This window comes from Anabrus simplex, chromosome 5 (genome assembly GCF_040414725.1).
Source record: "Anabrus simplex isolate iqAnaSimp1 chromosome 5, ASM4041472v1, whole genome shotgun sequence".
NCBI classification, from domain to species: Eukaryota; Metazoa; Arthropoda; class Insecta; order Orthoptera; family Tettigoniidae; genus Anabrus; species Anabrus simplex.
Window position 1 is genome coordinate 359,053,463 of NC_090269.1, and position 14,116 is coordinate 359,067,578.

Here is a 14,116-nt window from a genome sequence, read left to right on the forward strand (position 1 = left end):
CCTCCCGGGTCTAAGTTGGCTTGGTTTCATCTGCGGGGCCCCCGCTACACAAAGGATAATACTGCGCAATAAGTCGCAGACAAAGAAATCTCATAAAATAATTTTAAAATACACAATTTATCTATCTCAATGGTATGAATATTAATTAGTTTCGGTATGACCTCTATTAATGATATGAATATTAATCATTTTCAGCGTTCTTTCCCTTTAATAGCATTGCGTGCGTAATTACTGAGATCGATATCAACCCAAGGTCCTTGGATCATGCCCCTGTCGGGTTCAGTATACTCATGGTGTTGCTCGCATAGTGGTACTCATTACAGGATACGTGTGCTCATGGTGTTGCTCGCATAGTGGTACTCATCACAGGCTACGTATACTCATGGTGTTGCTCGCATAGTGGTACTCATCACAGGCTACGTATGCTCATGGTGTTGCTCGCATAGTGGTACTCATCACAGGCTACGTATACTCATGGTGTTGCTCGCATAGTGGTACTCATCACAGGCTACGTATACTCATGGTGTTGCTCGCATAGTAGTACTCATCACAGGCTACGTATGCTCATGGTGTTGCTCGCATAGTGGTACTCATCACAGGCTACGTATACTCATGGTGTTGCTCGCATAGTAGTACTCATCACAGGCTACGTATACTCATGGTGTTGCTCGCATAGTGGTACTCATCACAGGCTACGTATACTCATGGTGTTGCTCGCATAGTAGTACTCATCACAGGCTACGTATGCTCATGGTGTTGCTCGCATAGTAGTACTCATCACAGGCTACGTATGCTCATGGTGTTGCTCGCATAGTGGTACTCATCACAGGCTACGTATGCTCATGGTGTTGCTCGCATAGTGGTACTCATTACAGGCTACGTATGCTCATGGTGTTGCTCGCATAGTGGTACTCATCACAGGCTACGTATGCTCATGGTGTTGCTCGCATAGTGGTACTCATCACAGGCTACGTATGCTCATGGTGTTGCTCGCATAGTGGTACTCATCACAGGCTACGTATACTCATGGTGTTGCTCGCATAGTGGTACTCATTACAGGCTACGTATACTCATGGTGTTGCTCGCATAGTGGTACTCATTACAGGCTACGTATGCTCATGGTGTTGCTCGCATAGTGGTACTCATCACAGGCTACGTATGCTCATGGTGTTGCTCGCATAGTGGTACTCATCACAGGCTACGTATACTCATGGTATTTCTCACATAGTGGTACTCATCACAGCCTACGTATACTCATGGTGTTGCTGGCATAGTGATACTCATCACAGGCTACGTATGCTCATGGTGTTGCTCACATAGTGGTACAAATCATAGGCAATGTAGACCCGTGGTGTATCACACCACCCACAGGCAACAGAGACCCACGGTGTTTTTCACATAATGGTACTACTCCCATAGTAATCCTCCCCCAACGATGCTAATCACAAACTCAGTTGGAAGCAGTAGCGGTACGAGTTCTTCAGGTAGTAGTGATTATTGCTCTCAGAGAGAGAACAACCAGGCACATGTAGTAGTACTAATGGCAAGCAAATTCGTCCCATGGTGTTCATCGCGTAATGGTATTAATCACAGAATGTATCATGGTTTAAAAGTATCATCGCTTGGTCGCCCTTTTAATTCACCTCTTATGACAGGCAGGTCATACTGTGGGTGTTTTCTTCATCTGCGTCCCTCAGCCACAGAGGTATGAAGAATGTGGCCTTTATTGTTGATCATTGTTATAATAATGGCATGTGGCCTGCGGAGACACCTGGTTCAGGTCATTTGAGTTGACGCCTCATAGGCGACCTGTGCCTCTCTGAGGTTGGGGCCCTATCCATGATGAATTATAATGCTGAAGAATGCATATGCACCCAGCTGGCGAGCCATCAGAATTAACCAATGAAGATTAAACTCCCCGACCCGGCCGGAAATTGAACTCGGGACCCCTTGAGCAAAAGGCCAGCAAGCTAGGCATTTAGCCCTGGAGCCGGACGTTGAACACCATTATAATGGTAATAGTTGTTAGGTGATTTCAATGCATGGGTATACACCTAATTCTTCTCTAACACGAGATAATAAAGTTTGATTGGATTCCCAAGATATCGCAGTACAAAATTAATATATATGAAAACTGCATAGCATTATTTTCTAGAGAAAAGTAATCTATTTATGCATATTCCACTTACCAGCGAGAGTTTTGTACCAGTATCTAATGTATCTCTTCTTCTTCTTCTTATTCCTTATCTGTTTACCCTCCAGAGTCGGTTTTTCCCTCGAGACCCCACCTCTACCGCCTCAAGGGCAGTGTCCTGGAGCTTCAGACTCTGGGTCGGGATATAATTGAGGAGGATGACCAGTATCTCGCCCAAGCGGCTTCACCTGCTAAGCTGAACACAGGCCTTGCAGGGGAATGGGAAGATTGGAAGGGATGGGCAAGGAAGAGGGAAGAAAGCGGCCGTGGCCTGAAGTTAGGTACCATCCCAGAATTTTCCTGGAGGAGAAATGGGAAACCACGGAAAACCACTTCCAGGATGGCTGAGGTGGGAATCAAACCCACCTCTACTCAGTTGACTTCCCGCGGCTGAGATGACCCCGTTCCAGCCCTCGTAACACTTTTCAAATTTCGTGGCAGAGCCGGAAATCGAACCCGGGCCTCCGGGGGTGGCAGCTAATCACACTAACCACTGCACCACAGAGGCGGACATGTGTCTCAAGAATGTTAATTAAATGCATTACATCCTTCAGCATCGAAAACAGTGTACGATTCTTTGCAGAGGGGTGCAGTGCAATTTATATAACTGTTCTAAATGTCTTTCGATTTCTGTACATATATTCTCCCGTGGTTCTGTTCAAGAATTTCCGCTGACTTCTTCCTGACCTCACGGACTGGCGCTTATGGATAATGTTGTTCAAGATTCTCACGAAGGTATAAAAAATGTTCAGAGAAACTTCAGTAAAATATACAGTGTGCTCGGAAACAACGTGAAGCGGGTATGTGAGTTTTAGAGGGTTGGTAATACTGATCAGTAATTTGAGGAAACTAATTCAATATCTCGCACTGTTGTCATTTTATCAGCTGCTGAATTCAACCAATCAGATCGCTTCGCGGGCGAATTCAAATGGACTTTTTCACGGCGGTGTTGCTAAATCTGCACGTGGCTTAAAACTGGCATGATAGCACCAGTCGAAGAATAAATCTTTACCCGGTCAGGGATTTGCATACAGACCTCGGAGCTAACAGGAACGCACCGTAGCAAGTAGGTTACACTACGGTGACACCAGCTGAAACCAGCGGTGTGTTTGTGTTTATGCTGATTTCTGTGCTTGGCTCTCAAGCCGGTCTTAAATCATGCGCAGATTTAGCAACAATGCCACGCAAAGCCTACTTGTGTATTGTATAGTATTTATTGAAGAACATTACAGGCTTTCGGCCCAAATACATGTTCTCGTTACAAAGAGAAAAAGACAAAAACATATGAACTAAATCTGCCACGTGGACGCAAAATAAAAATAAACAATTTCTACAATATGGACTCTCACATGGGCAGATAACCGGGCCACAAGCAAGTGCCACCCTTTAAACATAAAAATAAACTAAATCTACTATGTGGACGCTTACATGGTCGGGAAACCTATCCACATGTGAGCGCCACCCTTATAACTACCTTACTGACCGGCCGTGCCGTCCACCCCTGGTGAGGAAGAAAGGAGCCGCCCTTCCTGGAACGGCAGGTCCGGCCCTCTACACAGTTGACAAACCTATATCCTCACCATTCTGTTTGATTACAAGCACCCGTGCGCTGGAATCCAGCACCCCAGGCACCCCGTCTCTCTCTAACAAAGCCTATTTGAATTCTCCCACGAAGCGATCTGGTTGGCTAAATTCAGCAACTGATAAAATGACAGCGGCGCGGGATATCTAATTATGATTTTAAAATTATTTATCAGCATGACCAACCCTCTAAGACTCATATGCGTGGTTCGCATTGTTTCTGATCGCCCTGTATTTTCTCAAAATAGACCTGCTTCTTTTCACTTTTAAATCTTAATAAATAAGAGCCCTGGTAATAAAATTAGTATTTTATTATATACTGATTGAACATTAGTTGAAATTTGCGAAACCATGACATAATTTTCAGTCCGAAAATTTTAAATCAAGAAATGAAGACGGTTAGTGTGGAAGCGCAGAAGAGCTTTTTGCAAGCAATATTCTAACCACAATCGAGAACTTGTGTTCAAGAAAAGTTGCTACTAGAAAGGATACCGTCAGAGTGTGAATGAAGCCTCCCCCCCCGTTTTTTAAATGACATTTGTTCGTAGCGTCGACCTCTGTAGATCTTTTGCCACTTAACCTTCACTATATAACTTGAACCTGCGTTTAAGTGGAATTCCGGAAGTGTAGGGTGTTTAATGTGAGATAAGGAACGTTAAGGACGGCACAAACACCCAGTCCCCAGGCCAGGGACATTAATCATTTACAATTAAGAACCATTGACCCGGCCGGGAATCGAACCCGGGGCCGCCGGGTGACGGCGGACACGTTTCCACCTACAACGCGGGGCCGGACGACTGAAGCCCTTACCCAACCTCCTACAACAATTTATTTACTTACACTCCTCGCAGACGAAGTCCCTCCTACGGTCACAACTTGTCTCGAGGAAGACGGGGTGGTCATATGTATGACGGTCCAATACAAGGCAGCCTCTCTCGTGGTCTGTGCGGGAGATGTTCAGCCTCCAGGGTGGGAAGTTGGAGTCATCCGGGTGTGATATGATCGGTTCGCCTGTAGGTACCCACAACCAGCTGTCGTAGCGGTGTGCGCCTCCAATCCAAAGGTTCTCAAAATCTGTAAAAATCCAATACAATGGGACTGAGAAGAAAAACCTAAACGTTTACGTGCTTATTTATGAAATATCATGCATATCCTAGTCTAGGATTTGGAATGTGGTCCAACTAACTGAGAACTGTAGAACTAAGGAACTGAACGAAATGAAATGCAGCAATCCTAGTTATAAATACAGCCTAAGAAGTCGTTTCGCCACGAATATTTATCGGCCATTGGCTGTACATCATCGTCCTGGCAGGCTTAAATCCAGGTAAGAGCTATATGGACTACAGAATGATTTAAATTATATGGCACAAAGTATCGGCTTCAGTTGAGTTCATGAGTGACCACAGCGAGAAGTTGCGCTCGATTCGAATGGTGATGTGTGCCAAATTCAGACTAGGGTCAGAAAGTAAACAGTATGCATGGAGAGAACTGAGATATAGTACAATGGAGAAAATGGAACTCTACGAAGGAATTAGTTCACTTGTGTTGATATGGAGATGTGGAATATCAGCTAGGTACTATCTGCGCACTTTTTAGCGATAGATTTACACCCTAGAGCATTCTTTGAAACACAAACTATGAATCGCTTATGCATCGCTGTGCGACGTCTGGCGTACACTTTACGTACTAGTACTGTTGTTATTTACACAGCAAAGCCAAACTATAGAATTCACTCTAGGAATAAATTCGCATCGAGAAATCTTATATAATGTTATATAATGTGTGTGTGACACAGTTATTGGCTTAAAATAACAAAGATTTAGAAAATTCATATCGATCGATCATATTATCGATTCATACCAGATTTCATTTCCATTCAGTTGGCAGTATTTACGGAACCGGAAGCGTTCCCTTCTTACTCCTCAAACCCGTACACAAATCTATAGCTAAAAAGTGCGCAGATAGTGCGTAAACGATAGCGGTTTTAGGCCAATCAAATTTGTTAATACGGGTCTCTCCATCTGGTCACGGACAAACCACCACCTGTATGTGAAGTCCAGTTAAGCTAATTATTAATTGAAGTGTTCTCTATGATGTGTAGTAAAGTGAAGTTTTCCCTTGTAAAACATGCCTGCAAACGGGTTTCAGCAGGAATTCGACAATATCACCGTTTGAATGGGCTTGGTTAACGAGTCTGCGTGAGTGTGTTATCAGTGCGAGCTGTAGCTACGCGTGTTGACCGAAGAGAAACCTGTATGACAGTTGTGATCAAATGTAGGGACACATACTCGGACACCTGGGAGAAGACCAACCCGATGAACAACAGTGCAGGAGGATCTCCGTGTCATTCGGATGTTCTAGGCAGACTCCCGAGCAAACATACCTTACGAGACAAAGGGCCGAATTCATAGACAGCACTTATATATAAGTGCATCTTATAAGCCAGGTTTCATTTCATATTATCTACTTAAGTGTCCCACTTATTGCTATAAGTGGACCTCCCACACACACTTAAGTGTTTCACTTATGTTCAGCAAGATGGAGGATAATGATTTTGCTGAATATGTTGCATTTCATTCACAGAATGCTTTCCGTGTACACAGTAGAGATGGAAAATCCTCTCGAAATGTAATGTGACAACAATTTAAAGGTGGTTTCGTTTTAGTAAAGTGACAGTTATGAATATTCCTGTTCCTTTGTGTGAAAGAGTGAACATAACCTCTAGAGGACTCATTATTTCACCATTAATGAATATATTGTTTTGAGATTTTATGCAACCTTTTAATTTCTGGTTACTATTACTATTATTATTATTATTATTATTATTATTATTATTATTATTATTATTATTATTATTATTATTATTATTATTATAACCATCATCATTACAGGTATTTCGCTTAATTAATTGGAAACGTGTTACAAGTTGATAAGTTATCAAGACTGTAGGCCTATGGAATAGTAAAGAACTATATTGAGTTATAAGAAAAATGAACGTGTTTGTACAACCACCATTTATTTTAAGGCTGACTTGTGCTAATTATATCAGGTTAGTCCACCAATCGTTTGCCGGATTATATCAGATGTTTCTGAAATTATGGCATCGCATATCAAAACATGTTATTTACATTTTATTGGGGAAGTAATTAGGCCTATTACAACGTAACAGCTACGGATATATTTGTCAAATCATTAAAAGCGTTGTAAGGCTAAATATTCTACATTTGGATGAATATTTGTATAGGTTTGAGTACCTGGATAACTATAAACATATTATATTAAGAAGGAAATTAGACTCTGGGCATTTTCGTAGTTTGCATTGTCCACAACAAGTTTTTCCCTCGTCATTCATATTCTGATGAGAAACTGCATCGGTCTGCTTGTTCTATATTATGTGCGTGTACTGTACTTCGACACAAGTTCTTGCAAGTGCCGTCTCAGCTCCCTGTTTTGTTATCCATTCTGATAAACAAATACAATATAGACGATGTTTTAACCTCAAAAATGTCGCACGTGATGTCCTTTGATAAACAAAACACAATAGATCATCCCTCTATTCGGTAGCCAGAACTACACGATCCAGGAAGCATGAGCATAATATACAGCATTGCCACATCTCCAGTGATACTTACTGTAACATTGAATGTGCTCTTTAAGTGTTGTCTATGAAATGTAAACTCATATAAGTGAATACTTATTATAAGTGATCCCTTATTACTTAAGGGTTCCACTTATGTATAAGTGCTGACTATGAATTCGGCCCAAACAATTGGCTTACGATTCCGTGTCCCTGCAGGTAGTATTCCACTGACCGCACAATATCTACATATGAAGTTATCTTAGAGTCAATAACGGCTACAATTGACTGATAAATGGCATAGTGTCGTTTTGAGCGATTAATCGCGCTTTTGTCTTGGCCACATTGATCGTCGTAATTGTGTCTGACGGCGTATTGCCAGAGGGACCAACCCGATCTTATCATCAAGAGCCACACGGGGTCAACCCTACGCATTGCAGTCTGTAAAATCACCATTTGTGATTGCTGAGTATCAATGACAGCTCGACAGTATGTGGACAGGGTTGCCAATCCACTGGTTGTCCCTCTCATGATGACCGCTGCAAATGGAATGTTTCAGCAGGAAAATCCGGCCCTCATACTGCAGGCATCTCTAGGGAAGCTCTCAAAGATATCACGATTTTACGTAGGTCCGCCAGCTCCCAGGACCTAAGTCCTATTGAGTATGTATGAGGCATGATAGATAGATGCCTACACAACTCCCCTCATTCACCCTGGAGAATCCTATTGGTGCAACAAGCATAGTTCGCAATTCGACGCTGTGTGATTCAGAGCCTTGTAACTCCATACCGCGCAGGATACGGCTATGCATTAAAGCTCGGGGTGGACATGCTTTGTAATGCCCAGTCTCACACGTGCATACATCGCATCACTGTCTCTCACCTGTCAGCCGTGCACATTTGGGGTGTTATAGGCACGCCCCTTTACGAGATTACTATAAGCAAAAGTACAAGCTCTCATCCATCTATGACCGGGCGAGTTGGCCGTGCGCGTAGAGGCGCGCGGCTGTGAGCTTGCATCCGGGAGATAGTAGGTTCGAATCCCACTATCGGCAGCCCTGAAGATGGTTTTCTGTGGTTTCCCATTTTCACACCAGGCAAATGCTGGGGCTGTACCTTAATTAAGGCCACGGCCGCTTCCTTCCAACTCCTAGGCCTTTCCTATCCCATCGTCGCCATAAGACCTATCTGTGTCGGTGCGACGTAAAGCCCCTAGCAAAAAAAGAATCATCCATCTATGTAATGGGCTTTATATTAGGTGCTAGAGGAACCATTCCTAATTTGTTGTCTGGTTTGCAATGCCTTTGGGCTGAATAGAGTTTTCATCTACATAATAACATCGCCTTACTACTTCTTGGAAGTCAATCATGATCTTCAAGAACCATGCTTGCAGACCTCAGATAAATGTTTGGCATGCCTCACTCTTTTGCCTACCGTTACGTAACTTCATACTGCCTCGTGTAGGGCTAATCCGTTCGTCTATATCTATTGTTGTTACGGTACTCAGGTAGGCCTACTATTTGTCCTTGTGCAACCTGCAGCTGTTGTGGGAAGATTTTGTAATAAATTTTCCCCTGTATATTTGTTAGGAATTGCTTACCATGGCCATTCTGTATGGTTTTTGGTTCTTCTGTATGTCCTAAATGTAAATTTCCGACTGTTCGAGAGAGAGATAAAAGGTGATTCGTCGGTAGCGCCAAATCCACGTTGTACCAAACCCAATTTATTGAGAAATGGGCCAGGAAGAAGAAGAAGAACTGTCACTTACCTGGTCGGGCGTGTTTCATGGCATGGTCGAGCAGGTCCACGACATGAGGTCCAGGGATCACTGCTAAGCGATGTCCTTGTTGACGGCAATAGGCTACTGCATCCATCCAGCTTACTCTACCATGGTATAGAATTAGCAGTGAAGTTCCGTTCACTTTGACCCACTTGGTAGGTACGGGCCTGGCGAGCTCAACTTTCTTACCTATAGAGGTTTCACAACATATATGTGATAAATATTGAAATACATGGAATTATACAGATGTACTGCAATTCATAACTATCTGAACGTCGTGAAGTTCTAATGATATTTGTCTGATGTTCACGAATTGCTGAATGGTATAGACACAGACTTGGAGGAGAAGTAACAGATAAAAACAAATAAATCCAAAACAACAGTATTAGATTGCAGTCGAATGAAGTCTTTTGATGGAGGAAATGTTATATAATAATATAATAATATATAATGTTATATAATAATATACATTTTCATTATAGACAGTTATGCTTTTCATCAATCAGTCTGCAAACACCTGTGAATTTACTAAACGCCGCCACAATCCTCTGTCTGTAACTAGTAACTAGTCCTGTGGCTTCGTTTAGTTCTTATCTTTAAAGCGTTAGAAAATGAGTCTAATCATCATTGTCTTGGTCTCCCTCTACTTCTCTTACCCTCCGTAACAGATTCTATTATTCTCCTAGGTAACCTATCTTCCTCCTTTCAATTCAATTGACGCAGCCACCGAAGCCGTTTATGCGTAGAGCTTCATCCATCGAGTTCATCCCTAACTTAGCTTTTATCGCCTCATTCGGACAACCCTCCTGCCATTGTTCCTATCTGTTTGTACCAGCAATCGTTCTCGCTACTTTCATGTCTGTTACTTCTAACTTATGAATAAGATAACCTGAGTCCTCCCAGATTTCACTGTCATAAAGCAAAGTTGGTGTGAAAACAGACCGATGCAAAATAATAATAATAATAATAATAATAATAATAATAATAATAATAATAATAATAATAGTAATAAATATAATAATAATAATAACAATAATAATAATAATAATAATAATAATAATAATAATAATAATAATAATAATAATAATTGTACCGGGCGGTACACCTCCACGCTGCTTATTTAAACTTGGCGCCAGTTGAAACTCCTCTACTGGAAGAAGTCTGAACTTTGTCTTATGTGTTAATTTTTAAGTTACCCTGAAGATGCCACTACTTGGAAATTTTGAAGTTTCTGAACTGTGTTGTTTTCGATGTAATTTTGTTTTGCTTGTAGTAAGAAGTTTGAACTTTCTCTTCTAGAGGACACTATTGAAGAACTACAACGGTGCACCCTAGTGCGAAGTGAAAGAACTGTTTTTTTGGAGAAAATTCAATTTCAAAAGTTTGTTCTTTGCTAAATTTCTTTCAGTCATTGTTTAAGTTGGCAATATTAACCCTTTCTTTCCCCTTGTTTTGAATCTAGCCAATCCCGAATTTCTTTAATTAATTTTCCACCAATAATGTGTTTCTTCTTCATATTGTGTAGGGGTTTTCTTTATCCACCAATAAAATGATTGTGGGCGGGTGTTTTCCTTCCTGAAACGCCTCGAACTTTCCGCGAGAGTATATAAACTGCTGATTTTAGGGTCTCTGCGCCACTTCTGTACCATCTTTCAGTGTGTAAAGTACATAGCAGGGGGCGGGAAGCGCCTCTTTCTTCGGGGAGCAGTTCTACACCAAGGTAATGGCCTTTTAATAACTTCTTTTCTTGCTAGCTCAGCAGTTTAACTCTCGGGGCGGGTCCGAAGCGTTTCTACCATGTAACCTTTTCCTAAAATGTAACTACTCTTAGCATCTATTATCTTTTAAAGCTACATATTGGGATAAAGAGTGCTTAACCCTCTCGAGCTCCCACTCATTTTGTTTTGAGGTGAACTTATTTCTCACAACCGATTCTTCCTTAATGTAATGTAAATTGTTCTTTTCTAAAGTCACCTCATTAGTATGGGATTAGCCCTTGCATTAGTGGCCTAGAGCCAGATTAGTTTTTAAAACAAATGCATTAGGAGTGCAGATCGCCTCCTCTCAAATTGTTATTTTAGAGGTCATGTAATTAACCTTCTTCTCATTTAATAGACCTCAGTAGGTTGGGTATTTTACCCCTGTGTATATGTCCTTAGAGGACAGCTTGAAGGTTTAGGTGTGGCCGTTGACAGGCCTAGAATTTGAGAGCAAGTTGCTCTTTCTTGAAAATTTTGTTTTCTGCGCGCCTCAAGGAGGCCTTACTGTGTAATTTGGAGCAAGTGCTCCTAGGCATGAATGGGGTTTTCTTCCCCTCTGTTGAAACTTGTGTTTGGGGTAAAACTGGGCTAATTGCTCAAGAATTATGAGGTTGGGGCTCGAAGCCCAAATCCTGTAAATATTGTAATATTGTACTTTTATTGCCTTGCTACTCTGTACCTGTCTTTCGTGTTATTTCTGAATTTTGGAAAGAGAATATAACCTTGTTAAATTTTACATTAACTTTAATTTCGTAGTTTGAGACCCGTTCACACCCGCACCTTCTTTCACCTCTACCTACCACAAAAAAGCGGTAATAATAATAATAATAATAATAATAATAATAATAATAATAATAATAATAATATTAATAATAAAGTGAAGTTGTCTGCCAACATGCGCCCTTGGGTAGAGCAAGTCATCCTGGCCCCCATCGGTGGGCGACATAACCGAGTTAGGGTCCCACCCCGTCGTTACCGCAGGCAACCTAGCAGAAACGAATCAAGTGAGTATCTTGTCCCCTCTAATGACGTCACTACATGATCTCGGCGCAGGTCTCCACGACAGCGCGACAGAAACAGCCAGAAGGTGTAACTAGAGCTTTCAATTTCCCGAGAGATCCATAGATTTCTCCTTATCCGAAGAATATGCAAGGGCCAGCCTCTCTATAAAAGACGGGACAGAATAGATTTCGATGGTTCAATTTGGGCTCAGTTCTGCTAGTAATCAAGACAGTCAGTGACGTGTGTGTACAGCTGTGGAATACTGGATCAGCGTGCTACAGTCTACAGCAGGGCCTCTCAGGGTGCATGCGCGTGGTGCATGCACTGTGCACGGTGCAAAAGACGACTTGGCTTGGTTGACCAGAGTGCAGACCCCCCACTCCTCGATTTGGAGCAATAGCGCTTACTCTCTCTTTCTTCACGCCTGTCTCGCTCGCTCCGCCTGTCTCCCTCTGCCCCACTTGCGCCGTAGCGCTCCAAATCCGGGCTGATACTTGAGCCGAGTATAGGCGAGTTGAGCCGAGCTTAGCCGAGTAGCCCAGAGACGAAGCGTTGATCCGAGCCATGCCGAGCGGCAGCGATGCACAGTGCACGGAGCTCTTGCGCCTAGATCTGCACGCGTGAGATTTTGGGCGTTTGAGAGGCCCTGGTCTACAGATATAACGGCTAAGGCGGAACAGTGCAGCTGAGTGACGTGGGACTGTAAAGAACGAAAACATGTGAACAGTGTATAAGTCTCTGGTAAGATCCCAATTAGAGTATGATTTCAGTGTATGGGAACACACCAGGACTACTTGATACGAGAAGTGGAAAAGATCCAAAGTAAAGCAGTACGATTTGTTCTGGGTGATTTCCGACAAAGGAGTAAAAATTAAAATGTTGTGAACTTTGGGCTGGGAAGACCTGGGAGTAAGGAGACGAGAAGCTCAACTATCTGATATGTTTAGAGCTCTCAGTGGAGAGATGGCGTGGAGTGACATTAGTAGACGAAGAAGCTTGAGCGGAGTTTTTAAAAGTAGGAAGAATCAAAATATAAAGTTGGAATTCAAGAGGACATATTGGGGGCAAATATTCATTTATAGGACGAGAAATAAGGAATTGGAATACATTATCAAGGGAAATATTCGATAAATTTCGAAGTTCTTTGAAAACGTTTAAGGAAAAGCCAGGTGGAGAATTGATAGGGAATCTGCCACCTGCAGATTGATTGATTGATTGATTGATTGATTGATATTTGTTTTACGTCGCACCGACACAGATAGGTCTTTGGCGACGATGGGATAGGAAAGGCCTAGGAAGTGGAAGGAAGCGGCCGTGGCCTTAATTAAGGTACAGCCCCGGCATTTGCCTGGTGTGAAAACGGGAAACCACGGAAAACCATCTTCAGGGGTGCCGACAGTGGGGCTCGATCCCACTATCTCCCGATTACTGGATACTGGCCGCACTTAAGCGACTGCAGCTATCGAGCTGATTGATTGATTGATTGATTGATTGATTGATTGATTGATTGATTGATTGACAGTGCGACCGCAATCGTTGAACAACGAATTTAATAGTGAACTGCCCTAGGATCCAAGTGACATTTACAGTAGCGTGTGTAGCGTAATTATCTAACTCGCATGTGTTCGACTGAATAACTTGTATGACTTAAAAGAGAGAGACAAAAAGAGACAGAGAGAGAGAGAGAGAGAGAGAGAGAGAGAGAGAGATAGGGAGAGAGAGAGAGAGCAGGAATTAGGGAGGTTGTGTGCGTGTTGTTGTGTAAGTTCTTAGAGTTAGCTAATAAATTTTAGAGCAAACGCTACCAGTCGTGTATTTATTTACCTGCTACCCTCCTACGAATAATAATAATAATAATAATAATAATAATAATAATAATAATAATAATAATAATAATAATAATAATAATAATAATAATATAGTAATGACGTCAGGTACCGAGTGCAGCTAATCCAATTGGAAGCCATTTAGGCTGGCTGTTTTCGGTTTTGGACGTTTTGTTTATTTCAACCAATGATGACACAGAAACCAGAAACCTATTGGACGATCTACGGCTGAGTTTTAATGATTCATTTTGTGTAAACATTAAATGTGTCACAAGAAACGAGGACATCGTGCGACATGGAGTACGCAGTTGACATTTTCGCGTTTCAAAATCTGACTACTTCGGCAGGATTGACATGATCGTGGTATCCGTAGCCCAAAACTTTACGACTGATCTAC

General features: G+C 42.1%; 1 protein-coding gene across 1 annotated transcript in view; it reads right to left on the reverse strand.

Moving 5' to 3' along the window:
• LOC136874538 (uncharacterized) overlaps positions 1-14,116 on the reverse strand; it is a 149,043-nt gene that overhangs the window by 101,801 nt on the left and 33,126 nt on the right. Inside the window, exons 4-5 of the mRNA XM_068227835.1 lie at positions 9,120-9,320; positions 4,616-4,849 (exon numbers count right to left, since the gene is read on the reverse strand). Coding sequence (XP_068083936.1) covers positions 4,616-4,849; positions 9,120-9,320 — 435 coding nt within the window. The remainder of the gene's footprint in view (positions 1-4,615; positions 4,850-9,119; positions 9,321-14,116) is intronic.